General features: G+C 33.2%; 2 protein-coding genes across 2 annotated transcripts; both read left to right on the top strand.

The window, feature by feature from the left end:
- The first annotated feature begins 9,589 nt into the window (after nucleotides 1–9,589).
- Nucleotides 9,590–16,953, top strand: LOC141707171 (protein SEEDLING PLASTID DEVELOPMENT 1). Its single transcript, XM_074510204.1, has 9 exons — nucleotides 9,590–10,332; nucleotides 11,095–11,309; nucleotides 13,322–13,472; nucleotides 13,564–13,755; nucleotides 14,023–14,185; nucleotides 14,297–14,523; nucleotides 15,089–15,265; nucleotides 15,418–15,579; nucleotides 16,429–16,953. The coding sequence occupies exons 1-9, from the start codon at nucleotides 9,841–9,843 to the stop codon at nucleotides 16,729–16,731; spliced, it is 2,082 nt and encodes a 693-aa protein (XP_074366305.1). The 5' UTR covers nucleotides 9,590–9,840; the 3' UTR covers nucleotides 16,732–16,953.
- A 378-nt stretch (nucleotides 16,954–17,331) lies between these two features.
- LOC141707172 (serine/threonine protein phosphatase 2A 57 kDa regulatory subunit B' beta isoform-like) lies at nucleotides 17,332–23,415 on the top strand. The gene is made up of 3 exons (XM_074510205.1): nucleotides 17,332–17,487; nucleotides 17,958–19,179; nucleotides 22,831–23,415. Exons 2-3 carry the CDS (start codon nucleotides 18,049–18,051, stop codon nucleotides 23,155–23,157), a joined length of 1,458 nt encoding a protein of 485 aa, XP_074366306.1. The 5' UTR covers nucleotides 17,332–17,487; nucleotides 17,958–18,048; the 3' UTR covers nucleotides 23,158–23,415.
- Nucleotides 23,416–24,932: the final 1,517 nt, after the last annotated feature.

Genomic DNA, 24,932 nt, shown 5'->3' with positions numbered 1-24,932 from the left:
TCGGTTGACAACTTTTTCCGAAACTAGAAACTGCTCTTAAAAATAATAACTAAGACAAGCAACAGATCTGAATATAACTCCAAATGATGCGAAATTATAAATTAATTGTTATACCAATAAGAACATTTACTAGGAGCATATTCTTGGTAGATGTTGAACTCCACAATTGCTTTTGACTGCACCTTGTTTGTCAATATGCAACATGCAAGACCCATCAGACGCTTCATCCTGCGGTTATGTGATTCCTGAAGATAACATCAATCGCATCGAAGCTTCTAGTACATTACTTTTATACATTAAATTAGGGTAAAGATATACATCTACATGTTACTATTATCTTTCAGCTGCATTCTGTTATTACAGTAACAATATTAGATAGCTGCAACTAATCAAATTCAGTAAAATGTACATTTATACGTAAGTACCACATAATCCGGTACAAAAATAAACCAACTTTAATTATAGTTTTTCTTTGAATGGCTAAGTTTGAAATAATTTGGCAATCTTTCTTCTGAAACTTCTTCAATATAGAACATGACATGCTCTCCCCAAGGCATTGCAGAAGACGACATTAATTGTTCAGTCAAACACTGAAAGAACAGATATTTATTAAGACATGCAGACCACTCCATATAGAAGAATACACGCATGAACCATGAAAACCCCCGTCAGAACCCTGTCAACAGTTATATATATTGTGCTCTGGGCATTTGAATCTCATTTGTGCTTATTTGGGCATTTCTTCATAGTTGGACACCATTTTTTATGAACTCCACAGTTTGTGCAGTGACTCTAAAATTATTATTATACTATTAGTCTAATACAATTAAGAACCAAAGGGTTTTGGTCCAGCTGGTCTCCTTCCTCCTCGACTAAGACTCGAGGAATGGGGCACCATGTGCACGCATATTGAAATTTATGGCACTGACTTAATTATATACTAAAAGAAGGGGGTCGGGGGACACGAAGAAAGAGGAACTGAAAGACGAGGAAGAACTAGTGCACTAAACACACCAGACCCATCATCTCGTAAAAGTTCAACACATTGAATTCCCTGTTTTAATTCTAATGCTTCTATTTGAAGAATTGGATTTTATAAATATATTTGAGTCCAAGATACCAATTCAAACTGTTATGAGACGTTTTAAGTGGTATAAAATGCCACTTATCACTCACCAATTAAAGATATATTTCAATCGTAGTACTAAATCAGTACCTGCATTTTCAAGGTCTTGAACTGCAAGAACATTTTGGCCAAGATATAATACATGAAATCAACTATAACTGTGAGAAATCCTAGAACTAGTGAGATGATATGCAATTCATAGTATTTTATTATTATAAAAAAATTATACACCCACTAAGGTAAATATACCTGAATGAATACATTATACAAACCCACACACATATACATGTTTTTTCTAATTTAAAAAATAAAATAATTCAAAGTCGTATTAATTAATAGAAATTATTTCTCTAAATATGCACAGCTAAAATTTGCTGAAACTATACAAAATCATCACAGGGAATAATATTAACTTTGTAGCCTAGTACTTTAAACCTGAAATGATTAAAAATCCTTCACATTGAACCATAGGGAATACATTATACACTCTAACGAATCTAAGGATCCGGCGATTCATGTATTTATTTGTTGGTTTGGACTGGGAAATCTAAGGATCCGACGATTTGTTCTTGGAGACCAGAAATTTCCGATTGTACCTTGATATAAAAGTTAAAAATGGTCTAGGGGAACAAAACAAAGCGAAATTCAAATTTGAAGGTGCAACTTGGAAAGAAACATAATATAGACCCGAATTGAAAAAAATACCCAAAGAAATGGGTTACAAAGTGCCAATTACTCTTATTTTCTTCTGTTTTAATTAGTAATTTACTGAAATTCCCCCGCTTCGGTTAAAATTAATGGTCATCTTGGATGGAAAGTCGTCAATGGGGTGAAAATAAAAGCGAAATCAATTTTATGGGGTGTAAGTTGACAGAGAAAATAATATAGACCCAAATCGCAAAAATAAAAATAAAAGTGAGTTACAAACTGCCAATTACTCTAAAATGAACTAAAAGGTCGGAAAACTTGTTACCTTTACAAATTAAATTATATAATTTCTCGGTGGCCATGTTTAGCTTCTTAAAATCCATGTACATCGTATCACACACTAGGAACTTGCTGGATTCCATGAACACTTTAACATCGGCAGTTTCTAGGTTCTGAAGTTTAGTATCAACATATGTAAAAGCGCCTATCAATCAATTTTTCTTTACTCAAGAATCACTATAGAATGTCAGAAGTAATCAACCAATAAATCTCAGTTTGTTAGTATCTGACCCAAGTTACACTCCGTAACGAAAAACTATGGTCCGATAGATGGACTTGGAATATAACACACCCAATAGAATAGACATTCAGGACAACAAAAAATACATCTATATATATGTTTTATAACAAACATACCATAGATCTCAACTTTTAACCAACAAAGCCAACACTAATGCACAATCATATATACACGTACATACAAACCTCTTCCAGGCTGGTTAACTCATTCATCTTCATTTTAGTGGTACTAGAAAAAGCGGGACGACAATCCAAGCCGACAACATCAAATATAATTATGAATGTTTCTCTTCTGTGACATCTCTATTTACTGTCAAGCAAAAAAGTCCGATGATCAATATACACGATGACTCATCATTTAGAAACAATAAAATAGTTCACATGCTTTTTATCAATTATAAATTTTTAAGGTATATGAAAAAATTGCTTTTCATTTATTTAATCGTGTTTCCTCATGCAGTAAGAATAGAAAAAAACATATGCTTTGACCTAACTAAGACGGAGGAATAAATGTAAAAATCTATTGTTTCATTAATATGTGTTAAACAGGAAAATTAGTTCGAAATCATAGTATCGGAGCCAAAAAAACCATGGGGCTATATTAAGGTTAACAATGAAGTTAAAAATTGTTAAAAGGGGAATTCTACCATGTTGACACATTACATTCGTTCTAAAATTACATATCAACAAAATATTTCAAAAAATACTAGAGTTTATTTCACAAAATAATTCTTTATAATCGGTTGACAATTTTTTCCGAAACTAAAAACTGCTCTTAAAAATAATAACTAAGACAAGCAACAGGCCTGAATATAACTCCAAATGATACGAAATTATAAATTAATTGTTATACCAATAAGAATATTTACTAGGAGCATATTCTTGGTAGATGTTGAACTCCACGATTGCTTTCGACTGCACCTTGTTTGCCGATATGCAACATGCAAGACCCATCAAACGCTTCATTATGCGGTTGTGTGATTCCTGAAGATAACATCAATCGGATCGAAGCTTCTAGTACATTATTTTTATACATTAAATTAGGGTAAAGATATATATCTACATGTTACTATTATCTTTCAGCTGCATTCTGTTATTACAATAACAATATTAGATAGGTGCAATTAATCAAATTCAGTAAAATGTACATTTATACGTAAGTACCACATAATCCAGTACAAAAATAAACCAACTTTAATTATAGCACTAAACATACCAGACTCATCATCTCGTAAAAGTTCAACACATTAAATTTCCTGTTTTAATTCTAATGCTTCTATTTGAAGCATAGGATTTTATAAACCTGAACCTTACTACTGTCTCCTATTACCCGGAACACTATCCTAGATGTTTCAGTTATTACAGCACAGCATCAAACTTTCTGGCCATGTTACGAAAACGAAAAGAAAAAGAATTTAGTAATATCAAATCTGGATCTCAAACTGGACATGGATGTTGGTACTAAAAATGCAAGTGCCATCCATAAAATTTTATATCTTCCAATTTTTTTAACTTGAAAAAAGAAAAGGAAAATTAACTACCAGCAAGCTAGATGGGCTTAACGATATATTATGAGATGCAATTAAAAGGATGACTTATAAACAAGTAGCCTCTGGACATTAATGCAGAAGGGTTAAGTAGCTGGTTTGAGCATAAAGCATCAGATCACCTATGTCATAATTAAAGAGTCTAAGTAAAAAATTGGGGTTATAACAAATCTAAAAGAAGAACTAGTCACATACACCAGAGTGGGTAAAAATCAGCAAGAGCCTTGTATATTTAATCTTAAAAGCTCCAAGGTTTTTGTTGTTTTTCAAAAGGTTTGAAGGGTTTTATAAGAATGTATTGCATAATATGGTAACCTGATCATACTAGAATCTGATAACCGTGTCCCCATCTCACAATATTTCCAACTACTACAAGTGCAGAGGCAACAACCAATTCATCATCATGACCAGAACACCGGTTAATGTAGCAGGTAAAAAATAAAAATGTAAAAGAAAGAGACATGGCAATGAGAGAACATAGACCAAAGAGACTTACCAAAGGAACTTGACAACACTTTTACGCACTTCTTTTGTAATTGCTGCAGGTGCTTTCCATAAGAAAGATATGAGAGTGTGTGGCATGCTTGCTTTATATGTTTAGTGGATGAAGTAGTATACTACTCCTTTTGAAAGAGGTTTTGCGAAATGGTAATAGCTACCTCTTCCTTCCAACAATATAGAGTCATCTAAATATGAACAAAACGTTATAAATGACATGGAAAAAAGAGAAATGGAAATGTGGACTAGCATATAACCTTGTCAAGAGAAAGATTGGTCCCGTGACAAATAGCAGCCAATAACTTGGCCAAGCGGCGGACAACATAAAAAGTACCCTGTGTACCGTATATATGATCTGAGGACTCACAAGCTAAACGCGTCAATGTGATCACAACCTACACAACGAATAGTATCTCCAGTTACATTTGCATTCACATTGACCAATCTTCAGTTACATTTGCATTCACACTGACCAATATAAGAATCTGACTAACTAATATGGTGAAGATTACCAATTTGGCTGTTTGATAAAGGGAATTCTATATTAATAACTTTCACAAGGACCGGGACTGCTTTTTCGTTTATCACTTTGCTGCAATCATCATACCTTGCACTCGAGAGGAAGCCAACAGATAGATACTGTGAATACTGTTGGGATTTTAATCTAAACTAATGGGCTTTGTTTAGGTTGATGGACTTTGTTTAGCTGATGAGATTGGGTTTATATTTATGTTTAACTGTTAAGAATAATTTAAACGTGTAATACTTTATATGTATAGGTGTGATCTGATCAAGTAGCTAGTTGAGTATTTGTAGGAGGTAGTTTGAATTAGTAGGAATAGTGGACATAAATTAGCTAGGTTAGTTTGCTATTTTCTAGCCACCATCTTGGGTGGGCTTTAGCATTATATAAGTGCATGTAAATGTTCAGTTTTATAATTTTACCAGAGAAAATACAATATAAACATTAAGTACATTCCAGTTTGTAAATAGAAGTGTTGTTTTTTCTACATTACATTGTTGTTCTTATTATTATCTTTAGTGAATTTTAACAAATACTGATTAAAAAAAAGGCAAATTAATTGCTCCAGAGGCATGGACGCTCAACAACATCAGAGCATAGATAATAAGGTAATGCTCCATCTGTAAACAGTAAATCGGAATTTACTCAGTACAGAATTGTAATATCCCGTAATTTTTTTTAGAATTCGATTAATAAAAGAATAATAGAATAAAAGGGATTAAAATTATATAAGGACTAGGATTTGAAATTGGGTTAGACTATTGGGCCTAAAATTTGGATCAGATTCTAATATGGATAACTTGTAGGTTAAGAAATAGGGTTTTGTATCGTTATAAATACACCATATTCGTATTCCTTGTTTTCATCATTAAAATTCGTAGGACTTTCTCAGCAAAAATCAGCTGTTTTGTAAAATTCGTAGAAAATTCATCGTAAGTCGGAATTCAGTGATTCTGGACTTTTCGGAGAGGTCTTTTCGTTCTCTACAACTTTCGTGTTTCGTGTTTTTCAAGATAACATCGTTTAGAGGGTCAAAATCGAGTAGTTTCAGATCTGGTCAGGTTTTTAGGTAAGTTTTCGATCGATCTTACTAGTGTTTTCAAAATTATTTATTATGCGTGTATATTTGATTATCAAAATATGGGCTAAGTGATGATATATTTGAAAGTGTTATGTGTTATAGTATACGTATTGTTGTATATATGTTGTGTCGAGACGATAATTTTGGATCTCTGATTTGTGCCATGGTTTGTGAAAATATCGAATAAGAACTTAGGACCGCAGTCACCGGATTGTAGTGACAGTTTTATGAAAATTTAGGACCGTTATCACCGGGTTGTAGTGGTTGTGGCATAAATTATGGGTTTTGAATTATTGTTGTTTATGTGCTATGTGTATCGAATAAGAATAAGAATATGTATCAAAAGTGTTTGTTTCTTATATCGTATCATATTAATTATCGTATTTTTTTAATATGTGTATGTGTTACTTGGCCTACTAGTTGGATCGATTATTTTCTTGCTGGGCTTTGTAGCTCACCCCTTTTATATTTCAGGTTTCGGATAAGATTCGAGTTGAAAATCATTGGAGTTCGAGGACTTAGGATTGGAGTATATTAAATTTTGGGCTTCCGTTAGCTGCGCTTTTGTAATAGTCTCCTTTGTAATTGAATTTTCGATTAGTAAATTGTATTTAGATTTAGTGCTCCGAAAGTACGGGCTGTTCAGTAATGTTGGAAAAAAAACTTCAGACAAAAAGACACCTACATTTTTTTTTGCAGATGACTTGTACAGCTATATTTCTTGTTTTCTTTTCCTCCTTTAAAACTCAAGGTAAACTAGCCATTATATAGGCTTTACAAACATATTAAAACTAACCACTACTAAAACTAACCACTACTAATTAATGGGTAAATTACATGTCCATAATTTACTCCATAACTCCACTAGCCCACTACTAAACAATTCTAAAATAATATTTTTCTCTAATAATTAATCTATTGCTAAATATCAAATAATTAAATAAACAAATAATTAATAACTAAATTTAAGATTATTCCAACATTCACCCCCATAATCTTAAATTTACGAAGCACTTTCTCTTCGCCTGTGATGCACTTCTCACCACCATCAATTTTTGATGCACTATCTCATCAAAAACACTTTGGAGCACTTTCTCTCCAAAAACACTTTGGAGCACTTTCTCTCCACAACTCTAAAGGAGTGGTTCTCCCTCGATCAATTGTGCCATCCTTTCTTCATCATTCTGAAATCTACAATTCTTTGCCAGATGCCCATATTTTTTGCATTTGTAGCATTGTGGCTTTCCTTAGTACCAGCAGTCTTTCCTTCATGTCCCATCTTATGACAATGGTTGCATTGAACTTTGTTACATGTACCTTTTGAGGATGAAGCTTTAGCTAATAGCAGTCCCTCATTTTTTCCTCCAATTTCTTCCTCCCTCATTGATCTCCTTTGGATAATGGAATAGAGACGGAGAAATTGTTTGATGCCATGGAAAATATTAAGGATAATATATATATGTATATATATGTATATGTGTATTTTTAGAAGAGTTTTATAAGCCCTGGATCATATGGCTCTGATGCCAATGTTGGAAAAAAAACTTCAGACAAAAAGACACCTACATTTTTTTTTGCAGATGACTTGTACAGCTATATTTCTTGTTTTCTTTTCCTCCTTTAAAACTCAAGGTAAACTAGCCATTATATAGGCTTTACAAACATATTAAAACTAACCACTACTAAAACTAACCACTACTAATTAATGGGTAAATTACATGTCCATAATTTACTCCATAACTCCACTAGCCCACTACTAAACAATTCTAAAATAATATTTTTCTCTAATAATTAATCTATTGCTAAATATCAAATAATTAAATAAACAAATAATTAATAACTAAATTTAAGATTATTCCAACATTCACCCCCATAATCTTAAATTTACGAAGCACTTTCTCAAAAAAATTTTTGCAGAGAACTCCAATCCTAAGTCCTCGAACTCCAATGATTTTCAACTCGAATCTTATCCGAAACCTGAAATATAAAAGGGGTGAGCTACAAAGCCCAGCAAGAAAATAATCGATCCAGCTAGTAGGCCAAGTAACACATACACATATTAAAAAAATACGATAATTAATATGATACGATATAAGAAACAAACACTTTTGATACATATTCTTATTCTTATTCGATACACATAGCACATAAACAACAATAATTCAAAACCCATAATTTATGCCACAACCACTACAACCCGGTGATAACGGTCCTAAATTTTCATAAAACTGTCACTACAATCCGGTGACTGCGGTCCTAAGTTCTTATTCGATATTTTCACAAACCATGGCACAAATCAGAGATCCAAAATTATCGTCTCGACACAACATATATACAACAATACGTATACTATAACACATAACACTTTCAAATATATCATCACTTAGCCCATATTTTGATAATCAAATATACACGCATAATAAATAATTTTGAAAACACTAGTAAGATCGATCGAAAACTTACCTAAAAACCTGACCAGATCTGAAACTACTCGATTTTGACCCTCTAAACGATGTTATCTTGAAAAACACGAAACACGAAAGTTGTAGAGAACGAAAAGACCTCTCCGAAAAGTCCAGAATCACTGAATTCCGACTTACGATGAATTTTCTACGAATTTTACAAAACAGCTGATTTTTGCTGAGAAAGTCCTACGAATTTTAATGATGAAAACAAGGAATACGAATATGGTGTATTTATAACGATACAAAACCCTATTTCTTAACCTACAAGTTATCCATATTAGAATCTGATCCAAATTTTAGGCCCAATAGTCTAACCCAATTTCAAATCCTAGTCCTTATATAATTTTAATCCCTTTTATTCTATTATTCTTTTATTAATCGAATTCTAAAAAAAATTACGGGATATTACAAGAATATACATGATCAAATTCTTGCGCAACAAGTTGTACTCAAGTATCAGGGTTTTTCAGGCTATTCAGCACTCTGTAGGTTTTAATCGTAAATGACGTTGGCTAATGGCTATCACTATTACGTATACAAACTAATTTTATACTTCTCTATTTCTTTTTAATTTTGGTTTGACTTTCGGCCAATAAAATGAAGCAAAGGAAGTAGTTGTATAATGCATGAATGAATGTTATATAATTATTTAAATAACTATTTTTTATTTTTAAATATTGTTTATTTTCCGCAAAACACCCTAAATATGTTTTCATTATACTAGTTTAGATTTTCATAATTAAATAATATTAGAAATTTTCTAATATTATATAATATTTTAAATATAAATTGAATTAAAAAATTTAAGATGCGGAATTTGTTAATTTTAAAATCATAAGCTTAGAAATGAACTTTAATTTCAAATGAATCATTTTTCATAATAAATCCTGACTATATTTTTTGGAAAACTGATATGTGCAAACTTTAAAATCTGAGATCAAATTATCCTTGGTCAACAAAGCATGTGCAGTATACGTACATATTGTGCAACTCTGGTCGACAGGACAAAATCTCAATGGCAACTGTAAATATATGAGGGATATTCTTTATACAAGTCAGCAATTATACTTTCCTAGTAGCTGGGAAATGGAAGCAAAGAATAGTTACTAGGCAATACTGAGCAGGTGTAATCTACTTCTGACTTGTTTTACAGTTCTTAGCAAACACGCCAAGAGGACCAAACTATTTGTGTGGTGCATAAGCATTCCCCAACGTGCACAAGTCTCTATGGCCTCTTCTTAACTCAACTAGGTCCCCTCTCTTCATCTAGTACCAACAAAGATACCCAAGAATCTTCTTTCATTTCCTTCATTAAACTCTCCATCCCTCAATTTCATCACCATTCTAACATTCTAACAAAACACTCATACAAAATGTCAGCTTTGAATTCACATTTTCTACTCATTGATCTCCACAATTCATGGCACTCAGCAACGCAAATCCCGTCTACAACTCTAGCTTACTTTAATGCTGTGTCGAAATTCTCATCTTTCTCTGCGGCAAATCGTCGAACAGGTGGTAGGCATGTTAGGGTAGCATCGGCTAATTCGCCTGTAGAGTCGATCAGATCGCCAGAAATTCGGCGACCCAGGGATAATTGGTCGGCGCCGGGAAATGGGTTGGTGTCAGTTTCTTCTAATTCGGTTTCTACTTCGGGATCAGAGTCTGTTCCGGAGCTCAACTTGTTTCTTGAATTGGTGCCTTTGAGAATGAGAAATGAACTTTATGGGCATCAAGAAATTGGTGATTTGATTGAGATTGTGATGGATTTGGGAAGGGTTCCGCTTGCTAGGTTCCCGTCTGGTGATTGGGTGATTTCGGAACAGCCTGTGAAGCTAGAAGATTTAGAGCATGCGATTTCAAAGGTTTTGAAAAATGATTTTGATAATGGTTTATATTTGTGTACTTAAAGGGTTGATGGATGCTTAGTAATATTTTATATGCAATTTGATTGTCAATATATATTTAGACATTATACTAATGCTTATGTAACATATAGTGTGTTTGACACTACTGATTAAACTCTATACTATTCAGGAGTGTGGTGCTAGTTTAGGACTAAAGGGGCTAAAGCCCGGCTGAAAATTTAAATATTTTGTATTAATTAACTTATATCTGACCTATACATATGTTGCATATTAAACTCAGCCAGTAAGAAAAACTTTGTAACACGAAGTTGATCCAGATACATAGTTTGTTAAAGACTTCAGGTTATATCCTTTATGAAAATTTGAAATTCATTAAAGATAAATGTATATCTAACATATTCATACGGTATATCCCAAGTCTGCAGATCGAAAAGCATGTGTGTATATTTGATCTTGGTTCGAAAATCCCTAAAGATATAGTACTTTTTTCTAAAAAGTAAAATCTTAAAATGAAGCTATGTTTTATTTATTTTTACATAGTATCCAGTTGATGTAAATCCTGGCTCCTTCTTCACTGATATGCACTAAACTAGGTTAATGTAGAAACTAGAAAGTGAAGACAAATTTGATAAGATATTTTGTATGCTTATCAGCCTTTTTTCTAGCTTGAAAATGTAATCATTATATTAATATTAGTCATGTAAACTGTGAAGCAGATGTTTGTGGATAATTTTTTAAGGTTTCTTGCCTTTGATGTAGGTTGGTGACTTCTCAGATGATAATCGGTCTGGAATTAATAATTCTTTACATCGTATAAGTGCAATTCGAAACCGTAAAATGCAAATCATAGGCCTCACCTGCCGAGTAGGTCGAGCTGTTTCTGGAAGTGCTGAAATTATACGAGACTTGATTGAAGGAGGTGGTTCCATCTTGGTTATAGGACCTCCTGGAGTTGGCAAAACAACCTTGATCAGGTATAATACATTTTTCATCTTGTTAATGTTTCCCATTGAATTTCTCAAACATTAAATATTAAATCGTTAACTCATTTTTTTAATGTACAGAGGAGTCACGTTTTTGGGTATGTACAACATGAAGTTTTAAGTTAATTTGCACTATGTCTAGTCAAATTACTTTATGTCCATTTGCTGCTGAGTTTATATGATACAAGAACGTATTTGAATTTAATTAAACTTTTACTGAGTGGATAGGTTCTGAAGCCTTATACTTGACATTATATTTTTTCTGAAATAAGAGTATGACAAGATGAATCATAATATGTATTATATCACGTTTAGTTGAATTAAAGCTATGTGTATGTATATGCACGAAAGATTAGTTCTTTTTTTTTCCGCTAAACTGAATGTATAAAGAAACAAAGAAGAAAGGAGGCCTAGCCTGAGCTCTATGGCAGCCACAGAGAAAACTATCTAAAATCAATCATAAAGCCAGATTGAACTTAGAAGGCATACTCTAACTTAGATAAAACTAAGCAATACAAGGGAAATAATTTAGATAAACCAACTGGTTATAGAGTAGGCGTTAATCTTCTTTGACTGAGCCTCCTAGAAGAATGCAACAAAGACTTTATGTCCACGATGATACTAGATACCATGACATAGTTTTAGAGGGTTGAAATACTTCTTATTATGTTTCCTAGCGTTTCTTTCTCTCCAGATACGATAACAAACACTTGGGCAATCAGAACTGCCACTCTAGACTGATCACTATAAATATATTAAAGATGTGACAGCAATTCAATCCAAGTCGAAGTTTCTAAAAGTTGAACATAAATATGCGACATGAGGACTTGCAAAAAAAATCTGGAGTATGTGCAGTTTCAGGAACAAGTGATCCGTGGTCTCTAAGACTGTCATACAAAAAAACTCTGTATATCCATAGCAATACCAATGCGAGATAATCTGACCGAAGTGGGCAGTCTGTCAAAGAACCTAAATGTGGAAAGCATACCTTTCAACACGTAATGAAGGCCAAACTGCTTGAAACCAAGCAACATTGTCCTGCTTAAATCTAATTGATTCCAAGATGTCCTTAATTTTGACTTTGTGTCCTTTCAAACCATCCCAATGAATTTTATGTTCTTGAGATAAGTCGAATTCTGGGAAGGTGTAAGAAGAAGTTCAAGCCCTAAGCATAAAAGATTAGTTAGTAACACATGCAATATAATACTAGCTCATATCCCTTGCGATACACCTGTTACTTTTGTAAATATTTGATTTTTTCATTTCTTTATATCAAATATATATATATATATTATAATTTCAATTATAATGGATTTTCTATAATAACTAACCCCATTAAGCCTTAAAGATGTGTTTAAATAGTTAATTACTGTAGGTTTTTAATTAGAGTTAGACTTGTTGCAATAGGTTTAAACAAGGGCCTAAAGATTTTTTTTTTAATTATATTTTGCCAAGGTAGTAAAATAAGTATTGAAGCACAAGTACCAAAAAGAGGTACGGAACCGACCGACTACCAAACTTTTAATATTTCGGGTTTAATCATATAGTATATAGTATAGATAGTACATATAAGCAAATTTGTAAAGTAATGAAAAATTTGTTCTTTTTGTGTACATGAAAGTTTTTAATATATAATATTTTACAATTTAAAAGTATTTTAGTTATATAGATTTACCAAAATCCAAGTACATGTTACATTGTAAAAATATCATATTTGTTTTTTCTTTCTGGTGGTCTGATTCCGTACTCAACATATTTTGTTTTTTACTTGCATTTATGTCGTTGCATATAAAGAAACATGCCTAATCATCTCAGATACTTTTCATATTTTCCTTTTTTTAAATTAAGACTTCTGGAAAGTGTCTATGTTCAAATATGAAGTAGGAACTTAATCAGATCTACAAGTGAATTTTTTTATCTTCCAAGTAATTTTGGGGATATTTGGTCTATTTACATTTCCTTAAAAAACAATGTGTATATCTGATGAGATTTTGTTTCTGCAGAGAAATCGCCAGAATGCTCGCAGATGAGCGGAAGAAAAGAGTAGTTATAATAGACACATCAAATGAGATTGGAGGTGATGGAGATGTTCCTCATTCTGGAATAGGCCGTGCGAGAAGGATGCAAGTTCCAAATGTCAATATGCAACACAATGTGAGTGTTGAAGCTCATTTGATTTATTTTTGCAATGGGTGAGATATGGATTTGTAATTCTGATCTGTTCACTTGTTTAATTACTGAGCAGGTGATGATTGAGGCTGTTGAAAACCATACCCCTCAAACCATCATAATTGATGAAATTGGAACCGAGCTTGAAGCATTGGCAGCTAGTACAATATCGCAGAGAGGAGTTCAACTTGTTGGAACTGCACATGGAATGACTATAGATAATATAATGAAAAATCCCTCTCTTCAGATTCTTGTAGGAGGCATAGAGGTGAGCATAGCGTAGCTCCTTCTTGTTGGTCCATACCTTTCTGACAAACTTTGGAGTCTATTATTAGTCTGTTTAGGAATAACTAGAAAGAAAAAAAAATTGAAGATGAAGAAGCAGATATAAAGATACATGGGTTAACGGTATAGTAGATATGAAAGCTATTCCTCATTCTCTTGTGTGGCTACAACCTTCTTAAATCAAGCCAGCTTGGATGATAGATATTGCGTTTTTTTAATGCTATTACTGTTTCATTACATGTGGATACAGAGTGTCACCCTTGGAGACGAGGAGGCGAGAAAAAGGAAGGTGCAGAAAACAATTCTTGAGAGGAAAGGGCCTCCTACATTTACATGTGCTGTTGAAATGATATCTAGAACTGAATGTCGTGTTCATCACAGATTAGACGAAACAGTAGATGCCTTACTTAAAGGTGTTCTGTATGTTTGATTTACCAAAATATATATTTTGGTTGTTCGCTTGTTTTACTTGATTAAAATTGAAGATTTATCGTACAGTTATTGACTGTAATGTGCATCACCAGGAAAATCCCCTCTGTTTGAGATACGTCACATGGATGCTGAAGCTAGTAATAAGTATTTGCAATTTACTTCAACACCAGAACTCAGTCGTCTAGAGTCTGGCTTTGTTAACAACGTAAAAAGACAGGAAACAGAATCCGATGGGGAAGAAGATTTTTCTGGATTTGTAGAACCAAGCTCTAAGGCAGTGCGCAAGAGGAGCTCCCCTGTGTATGTGTATACTTATAAGGTAAGTAACCAATACATTTATTGTTTTCGTACTTCAGAGTTTAAAGCAGATGAAAAGATATGTTTGCTTATATACTCGTACATCTTTATATACACAAACAAATATTATACTAGCTTATAATAACCGTTACAAATCACACTGGTTACTTTCAAATGTTTTATTATTTTAATAATTTTAGATAATTAATTTCTTTTTAAGTCTTTTAAAGATTTAATGTAGAATGTAATAGTAGGTGGTTAATGGCATTTTACATTTATTTACATTTTATGTGATGTTGAAATCATGAAATGTGAATAACGTATTAATTTTAAAATAATAAATAAATGTAATATCCCATCAACCACCAACTATTACATTCTATTTTATATATTTATAAAAGACTAAAAAACATTAATTATTAAAAATTATTTTAAAAAAATAAAACATTGAGTAACCCGTGCTTTGCGCGGGCTGTAAACTAGCAATTGTTATAAGTAAGACTAAAGGTCAAATACTGGAGTCTGCTTCTTTTTACTTAAATTTGAACCCTATGAAAAAGTGACTAAATTTCGTATTTGTTTTTTAGATCCTGGAAGCTGAGCTACAACAGGTAGCAGCAGTGATGGGACTAGAGGATGAAATATATGTCACAGAGGACATTGGCCTGGCAGATGCCCTTCTAGCAACTAGTTCTGAACTGAAACAGAATCCTTGGATCCGCAGTGTAGCTAAATTTCAAAAGTTGCCTGTATTTGTTATTAAGGTATCCTGGCAAGTGGCAAAACAGTTTTTTAGTTGGTTAAACAATGATTTTGTTTATCTCACTCTCAGTTTGATTTAAGATTCTCTTGACATGCAAACTATTACTTTGTTTATCTCACTTTCAACCTGATCCATGTTTGTCTAAATATGCAGTCAAGTAACATGTCACAATTGGTCAAGGCTATCCGCATGATTCTGGATAAGTTTTCCTGTGTTGCCAAATCAAAGCAACCTATTAAAAGTTCATCAGACATTGAAATTGAAGACGATGCACCAAAAAGAAAACCATCACTAGAGGAGATTGATGCCTTGGAGGTCAGCTCATATTCTCTTGTAATATTATTGAAAATCGTCATATTTAGTATAATCATTGTGATGCGTGAATTTGATAAGTATAGGTAACACAAAACATAGAATAAGTATAACTGGAGGCAGTCATGAACCAGTGCAACTTCATGGAGTCAACTCTGATGTTTTGTAGTCTGTGTTTGGTTGCACTAATTATTACATGTTGGAAGTTATATATCTGATTCTATTTTTTGTGTCATCATCTCTGTACTTCAAATAATTCAATCGTCGGATAACTAAGTGCTTTACTCCTTTAGAAGTGGTACTACTGAATATCAGATTCCCAACAAGACTAGATTTAGTGACCAAGTGACACTTGCTTTTTCAAATAAATATAGTTCAATAAAGTGATTGTACAAAACACCTTGACTTACATCGACACTCGACAATTGCTATGCTATGCTATGAGATGTAGTCAGCCCATATTCCTATTTAACAAAACATAAAGGTTGTATATGAAATGCGAGGTAAATACACCTGACACTACAATTTTATTCAGAAGGCTCCGAAGTAGTTGGTTGCGCCCCCTCCCCCCCCCCCCCAAAAAAAAACCTCCCTATGCCCCATAATAATTAGATGTAGCTACTCAATTATTTTTTAAAAAAAGAGGCAATTTGGTAGTCATATTTCCTCAAAGAGGGAACTCGTAACATTTTGAATGACCAGAACATACATAGATACATACATACATATATGGTTTTCTGTTTGGACATATTTAGCAGCAAACATCTGTTGAATTATTTACACATCTAAGAATTTATTCCTAATGGTATTAATGGATTGATTGGTCATTTTTTTTGCTTCTTGTTTGCACAGGAGGTACGTCTTGCGATAGAGTATATAGTGATTCCTGGAGGTGAGCCCGTAGAACTTCTTCCTAGACGCTCAGAGATTTTTGCGCTCCAACTTGAGCTTGTCGAAAGCTATCAGCTAGCAGTGGAGAATACAGGTACTGAGATGAATCCAAGAATGCAAATTCTTCCTCATAAGTTGAACAAAAAAGCTTCTGCGAATAACTCTAAACGTAGTGCAAGTTTACAAGAAGGTTTTAGCATTCAAGCAGTCCCTAATAACGGTGTTGGAACTGGGGTTCCTCAGCTACCCCTTCTTCCGGAATAACTTCACATGTTCATTACCAACTTCTTCAATATTTAGTTGATGAAGCAATTCTTATTAAATGTACAGTCTTGTATATTGTATATTATCAATGTATATACAACAGTGTTGTTTATGTCTTCATAATGTAATGTCATGAGCTCTCTTGAGCTTCTTGTAAATATGTTTCAAGGTCATGTTTTGATGTGGTATATATTATATATATGATGTAACCTTATAATTCAACATTTGTCAGGACACTGTTCTGCAGATAAAGCTTTGAAACTGATCAAAAGGAGTTGATACTCCATGAATAAAATTTACCAGCCTCGGGGCAACTACCAAGTTCACCATTTTTTATGAATTCTGGTTGTTTAAACCTTTCGTAATACTCGTCTAATGGTGTAACCGAATCTAGTCGAGTTTGAAAATTTTCTTTTTCTTATAATTTTCCTCGAAAAGAAAATTTTTAACAAAAGAAAAAGAAATCTATCATATGATATAAGTTTTTTTTTGGATAATTTAGAAAATCAATTACACGTGGAGCTTTAAGTCTTTAAATATGGAGAAGAAACACATGCCATTTGGTTGTTTTTGATTGGATAAAGTAGTATTAGTTACACAAAACAAAAGCATCACAAATATCCTCATCATCAGCCCCCTTTTTTCTCATGTTATTCTCTTCATTTATCATTCTTCTTCACTTGTATTAACCACCAAATATTTTGGGCCTATGGATCTCTCTGCCCTTCTCTCATTTCCATCATATAAATAAATCAGGTACCTTTCCTTTAATTTCACAATTTATTTGTATGTATATGTGTTTATACTGTTCCAAATCAAGTTCTTGATTCACTCACTATTCATTTCTTGGTTGCAAGATTTCATCTTTTGTATCATTCTCTTTATTTTAGTGTTTTTCATGTATGTATATTTGTGTGTTTATGGGTATAGTGTTTCAAATTAAGTTCTTGATTTAGTCACTGTTTATTTCTGGGTTGCAAGATTTCATTTTTATGTATCATTTCTTTATGTGAGTTTCTTACATATGTATATATGTGTGTTGTGTGTGTGGAAAGTGTTTTAAATTAAGTTCTTGATTTAAGTATAATGTTTTCCGGGGTGTGATTCGATTTGGGGTATCAGCTAATCTAAAGTTATTCCAACATTTTTGGCGTGGTTGGCTTAAAGATGTGTTTTTTAGAGCTTAGTGATGATTTGTGAAGTGATTAGGCTTTTTTGTTTTGTAGGGTTAGCTAATGTTCGATGAAAATGGCTAAATGAGATGAACAGGTGAAGATTATTAGGTTTGATGATTTGGGTACATTAGAAGTTTGAGTTATGTTTAATAAGATAATAAAACGGGGACAGAAGAAGGGTTCGAAGCAGGAACTTATCGAACCCCCGAATGCAAATCCAGATGTTGCGCCATCAGTTACTGTGAACCATGCTTCTCGAGCTTCAATTGGGTCGCCAGCTGCCATACATCAAATAACTGTACCTAATTCGGGTGTCGTTGAGATTTTACCCGCGTTAAAGGAAGTCCCTGTAGCAGATCGTCATGTTTTGTTTATTAAGAAGCTTCAGCTTTGTTGTGTCAGTTTTGATTTCTCAGAAGCGATGAAGAATGCGCGTGAGAAGGAGATTAAGAGGCAAACACTTTCCGAGCTTGTTGATTTAGTGCAATCTGGTTCTTGGAAGATGAATGAGATTATACAGGAGGAAATGATTAAGATGATCTCAGTTAATCTTTTCAGGTGTTTGCCCCCTTCGTCACATGAGAATACGGGCAGTACGGCTGGAGACGGGGATGACGATGATATGTACTTGGAGCCCTCTTGGCCTCATTTGCAGATGGTGTATGAGTTACTTCTCAGATATGTGGTTTCATCAGATACAGATACTAAAGTTGCAAAGCGATATTTAGATCATTCGTTTGTTTTAAAGTTACTTGATTTATTTGATTCAGAGGATCCACGAGAACGCGAGTATTTAAAAACGGTACTCCATCGTGTTTATGGAAAGTTCATGGTTCATCGCCCCTGTATAAGGAAGGCAATAAATAATATCTTTTATCGATTTATATTTGAAACAGAGAGGCACAGCGGGATTGGTGAGTTGTTGGAGATTCTTGGTAGTATAATAAATGGATTTGCACTTCCAATGAAAGAAGAACATAAGTTGTTCCTTGTCCGAGCTCTTATTCCACTCCACAAGCCTAAATCAGTCTCGTCATATCATCAACAATTGTCTTATTGCATCATCCAGTTTGTTGAGAAAGATTTCAAGTTGTCTGATACTGTTATTCGTGGTATATTGAGATACTGGCCAGTCACTAATTGTGGGAAAGAACTTCTTTTCCTTGGTGAACTGGAAGAAGTTTTGGAGGTAACACAGTCTTCTGAGTTTCAGCGCTGTATGATTCCACTTTTTAGACAGATTTCACGTTGCCTCACTAGCCCAAATTTCCAGGTATGGAATATCTTTACGTTTGCAATGTCATGGAACTACATTTTTGGATTTCATCTTATTGTTTCTCTTCATCTTTTAATTAGGATTTCATTTTGTGTTTTAACATTAAAGGTGATGCCCATTGCCTAACTAATTATAATTTATTTGGGTGTCCATACTGTCATGCTTCATCTATAACTAAGAACTCAGGTCTAAAAGAAAGAAAACTCCCACGTAGAAAAAGTAGTAGCATATTTTTAAAAATGAGATGTTAAATTTAGCACCATGTATGGTAATATGCTTAAGCTGAGTGCATCATTGTTCTTTTCCCTTCACTTCACATGTCCTTCCCCCTTTTCTTTCTGAAATCATCTATGTCTGTAGTTCCTCATAAAGTTCAAACTGAAATTTGTCCCACCTAGTGTCATCAATGGCATGCCTATCCGCAAGGCACAAGCTTTGAATGTGGGCCCTTTGTTTTACATATCTAATCATCAAATACTAGGGCATCGGAGCATCAATCAGCCCTTATGGACATCATCACTTGTTCTCCTTCATCTTGTCTTCACGACTTATTCCACTCAGAGTATGTGGTCTACATTAAACATTTCAACTGTAAGATGAACCTAAAAGGTGGTCTGGGATACTTGGCATCTATGCTTTTATGTGATGAATTCTAGGCGATTAATGAGGCTGAATTTGGATTCTTAAGAAGGCGCATGCCTTGGTTAGAAGCTCCTCTTTTATTCTCTTCTTTCAGCATTGAATTGATTTGTTATTAGCGTACTGTAAATTATTATTGCAACTTTTTTCCCTGCATCCTTTGCACTAAATTGTTTAAAATGATGTCCAGGAGCCTGTATTATATGGTAAGCTGGAACTTAATTTACGGCTTAGTAAGGTTTCCTCGTGAAATTATTGGAAACCTTTTTCCTAGAGAAGTAAGCAAACATTGGACCACTCTGTTATTGTAAAACCCAAAAATTTGCTGCCCTCGTCACTTGTTCATTCTGTTATCCATTGCACCTTGTAGCTAATAAGCACCAGCTAAAGGTCATCATTATATTAGGCCTCATTTTGGCCATTACAACCTGAGAACTATCTAGATCTTTATAATTAACATGGATCTCTTCGTCCTACAAGGGAACTAAAGCAGATATAGATTATATTCAGCCACTTCATTGTTTTAGCTGCACCATCCTGTGACTTTCTTGTTGGTTGTCCTTCGGCAATCCATAGTTCCACTTCCACACAATTCATACATCTCTCAAGGTTTTGTGCCAACTAACTTTCTAGCGGGTGTTTATTAAATCTTATTAGTCAATTTTAAGTAGTTAATAGGCGCCTAGATTGTCAAATAATATTTGTTAATGCCACATAAGATTCTAAGCATAAATGTGCGAGGAATGAGATCCATCATCCTATTAGATTTTCATACACCATAGATTCGGGAAACAAGCCACATAAACCAAGGAATGGAAAAGGGTATTTAGGTCACTTTGAAATTGAAGGAAATATCTGGAACCTTACAATAGTATTGGGGAAAATGCATAGAGAGGAGGAAAGAAAATTGAATTATGATGTTATTTGGCTAGTTAGTAGCATCAGGACAGTACCCTAACCTCTCGAAAGTTAGAGGTCCTAATGGTTAGAGTTTCATTCCCAGCACTACAACCTATTACCTATCCATTATCTTGTGTGAGTACTGAATTCCTAGCAAATGGTCAACATGTGTTATACTCTCTATTTCCAATGTGATTAATAGCAGATATTAATCTGAATTTTAAATTACTGGCCACCTCAAGAGTCTCAGGACCTAGCCAGCTGCAGGGTTTTCCAAAATCCAAACATAGTTTAAGTAATTTTTCTGATTTACTCGCCCCTTTTTTCAGTACTCTCTATGAAAATCATCCAAGTATTGGTTTAAAATTCTTGTCATGCTGGACAATTGTTCCAATAATATTCCTTTGCATTTCTCATAATCATCATTTTAGTTATCTACTATGTCTGTTTAGTATGTTTGAATTTGTCATCAAGGAGGTAATGAATGAAAACTATATTAATTCCCCCCCCCCCCTTCTCAAACACTGGTCCAAAAACTTGGAAAACTAGTTGTGTGGACGACATGAATGAAATTTATTCAGGTGGCTTGTCTGTCTTCCCCCTCCCCCACAAGGGGGAACACAAGACTCAAGAGTCGTGCATGGGCAGCAACTGCTGCCTTTTTATGCTCCTAAGTCCTGAACTTATTAGATGGTACAGTAGTACAAAGCATCAGCTCCTTGATGAAAAGTACTCAAGTTTAAGGTGTTTCTTATGCTGAGATTTCTTGCCATGGTGGCTTGACTCCTCGTACTCAGTGTTAGTCCTAGTCGGCTAGAGTAATTTACCCCGTATAACTGGATGTTTATCTCTACTCATGCATTCCGCATGCTCTGGATATGGGAACTTCTTTCCTTTTGTTACATATTTGATTATTTCTCATTATACTTCCCCTCTTCCTTGTTCTTGCCAACTGCTCCACGAATGTTGATACTTTAATTCTAATTCCTTGATCTCATTAGAACTGCAGCGAATAAAATCCTGCTGTATCTACTTCTAAGAGTTGCCTTAAGAAGGTTCTTCAAACTCTCTACGGCTCAGATGCTCAATAAAAATTGTAAATTTAAATTACTTAGAAGTTCGTTTTTCAGTGTGAATTTAATTCTTAGTAAGCACAATAAATAGCTCTCACAGTACCACTTGAGCTAGCTTTAATTACTAAGCTGTAAGAGTAGTTAATAGTTCACTACTATCTTAAAGTACAGAACAAATTCCCACAGACGAAGTATTGAGATGGAGTGATTACTATTTACTATGCTATCAACTATTTACACTAAAATTATTTTGAATAATATTATGTACATTTAAAATTGAAGAAAACAATTTCTGGTGGATACTTGTTAAATACTTGTTGAGCTGCTTAGCTGGAAGCTTGGTTAATTAATCATTACTCTCATACCAATTTTTTTAGAATCTGACTGTATTAACGTTGTTAATGAAACATGAAACATGGACAGAAATTTGGTAGAGGAAGCTTATTGATTTTATTGAAAGGAACTAAGACTATTAGCCTAGCTAGACATTTAGGAAGTAGACTTTAAAAAGAGGTGAAAGATGTGAGTCATATTTCTCAGTTATTACTAGTAAACTATAAATTTATCAAAGCCTGCTGTTGTGTTGCTAATGCTTTGTCATTTTTCCTTAGTTCTATGCATTTAGCTTGTATATTGAAGTCCCGTAGTGGCATAAATGACTTGCAGACACACATATATGTGCATAAAGCTATTTACGCACACGCTCATAAGTGATTACCTTTACTCTTCTAGTACAAAAGGTGTAACAACTAGAATAACACATACCCTACTACGTGGCGTAATCCCAAAGCATATGACTAGGCCATTCCACAAGGTCAGAAATCTCCACATGTACATCACCAGCCAAGGCACTGCATAAGCTCGTTCTTTCATTCTTCCGGTTCTGTTTACCTTTACCTGTAAACACAAGACAACTTATGAGCTAACGTTCAGCAAGTAATGTATGAAATTCTATAAAAGTAAAGTCTTAACCATTTAAACTGAAATGTAGGTCAAATTTTCTTTTAAGGAGTTTTAATATGTGAATGTATTGTAGGTTGCTGAAAGAGCACTCTTTTTGTGGAACAATGATCACATAGTGAGCTTAATGTCACAGAACCGGCAAGTTGTCTTGCCAGTTATCTTTGAGGCATTAGAGAAGAATGTACGTAGTCACTGGAACCAGGCGATTCATGGGCTGACTACAAATGTTCAAAGAATGTTCCACGAGATGGATTCTGAGCTATTTGAAGAATGCCAGAAGGAGTATTACGAGAAGGAATCCAGAGCAGCTGAATTGGAGGAGAAGCGGAAGTTGATATGGCAGAGATTGGAAAGGGTTGCTGCACAGGCTGGGCGAGATGACATGGTTATGGTAAACTGATAGAATAGAGGATTCCGATTCATCACTTCGACCGTCTGCTATATACCAAGATACATATAGTAATAAGCAGTTTTACAAATTTGCAGCAATGATAATATATTGTCATTTTATTCCTAAATATGTTTTGTTTATTTGACGCCAAATCCAAAAGAACAGATAGTGATTTATTCTAATTCTTTTTCCTACAGTGAAGATATGTTGTATTTTTAATCTATATAAACAAACAATTTATAATTGTAAGCCTGAAAATTCAGTGTCCTCATAACTTCATTGCTGATTGAGATGAAATTTGGCTTATTTGATTTTGTATTAATGCAATAATAGAAGTTCGATAGCCTATATATATATTGTCCTGATTATTTAGATTTTCTTTTCCAAACTAGTGTAGCTGTTTATGCTGATTAACTGGAATGGGTGTGCATTGCATATTGCATTCAGTGGACACACAAATTTACCAAATCATCTGATTGCACTGCATTTTAAAAATCTAGATATTGATTTCTTAGAAAAGCAAATCTGACTAACTGGAGTTCTTGTGCTGTACAAGCCGGAATGAAAGGTGAGTACTAGAGATGTTAAACTAGAGATGTTGCCAAGGCGACAACACAATTTTGCACGAAAACGACAAGAAAGAATGCCAACGTAGAAGGCGAATTATCACTCGATTTTAAAATGGCAATACACGAATTCTTTTGCTAATAATATTTCGATTTTAAAACTACTAGAAATAATGTACCAAAATAAAAGCCCAACTTTCACATTTAGGTACATAAAAGTAAATATACATACATACATAATATAAAACATAAAATGGCGATGTGCAAGCCTTCTTGTTGCACGAACATCTTAATTCAACTTATCATTGTAAACAATGTAAATTATTTGTTACTAATTTATAATTTTAGCACTGTTCTCTATAATCTTTTAGTTCATATAATATTTTTATTTTCAAAAATTAATTACATATTTCTCATCTATCTATTATATATACTAATTTAAAACCCCTGCTATGCACGAATCACCCATATTTTTTTTAATATTATATATATTTTTTTAATTTTTTTTTAATTCAATTCTTAATTTTGTTCATTTAAAACTTTAAATAATATGACTTCATAATAATTATATTGGTAGACATATATGTTCATAACTTTTTAGAACATTTAAACTTATTTAAAGTGATAGTATTGATTGGGTGAAATGTTATTATAACGAAATTATTATTTTATTGAGGGTAAAAATATAATGTCTCCATTATGTCATGACCTTAAAAAAAATATTATTTTAGCATGTTGATTACTTAATCGATTAACTACAATTCTATAAAAGATATTTGAAAAAGATAATATTATTGATTGAACGATATAATTTTATTGATAATTTAATGTGTATTTCAAAAAAAATCATGTTTTAATTAAAATTTAATTTTTTTTCACATCAATAAGATACGAATTATATTTATTCTAATATTAATTTGATTTATCCCGGATCAGTGGTTTACATTATTTTATTTTAGGCCGATGCACAATACACCAAACAAATCAAAATAATTATTTTTAGTTTAATTTTATTTTTTTTTAAAGTCTAGACCAATAAGATAATTTTATTTTAGACTGAATAATTAGTATATATGATTTTATTTTTGTTAGTCGAATTGTATTTTTATTTTAGTTTTGTGTTAGTTAGCATCAATTGTATAATGTATTTTTTTATCCAGAATAAATAAAATATATTATTTTGTTTATCCAAATTCATTATATAATTTTTTTTAGGAG

Source organism: Apium graveolens, chromosome 2 (assembly GCF_009905375.1).
Source record: "Apium graveolens cultivar Ventura chromosome 2, ASM990537v1, whole genome shotgun sequence".
Lineage (NCBI taxonomy): Eukaryota > Viridiplantae > Streptophyta > Magnoliopsida > Apiales > Apiaceae > Apium > Apium graveolens.
The sequence above is the reverse complement of the archived record's forward strand: the minus strand, read 5'-3'. Positions and strand labels throughout refer to the sequence as shown.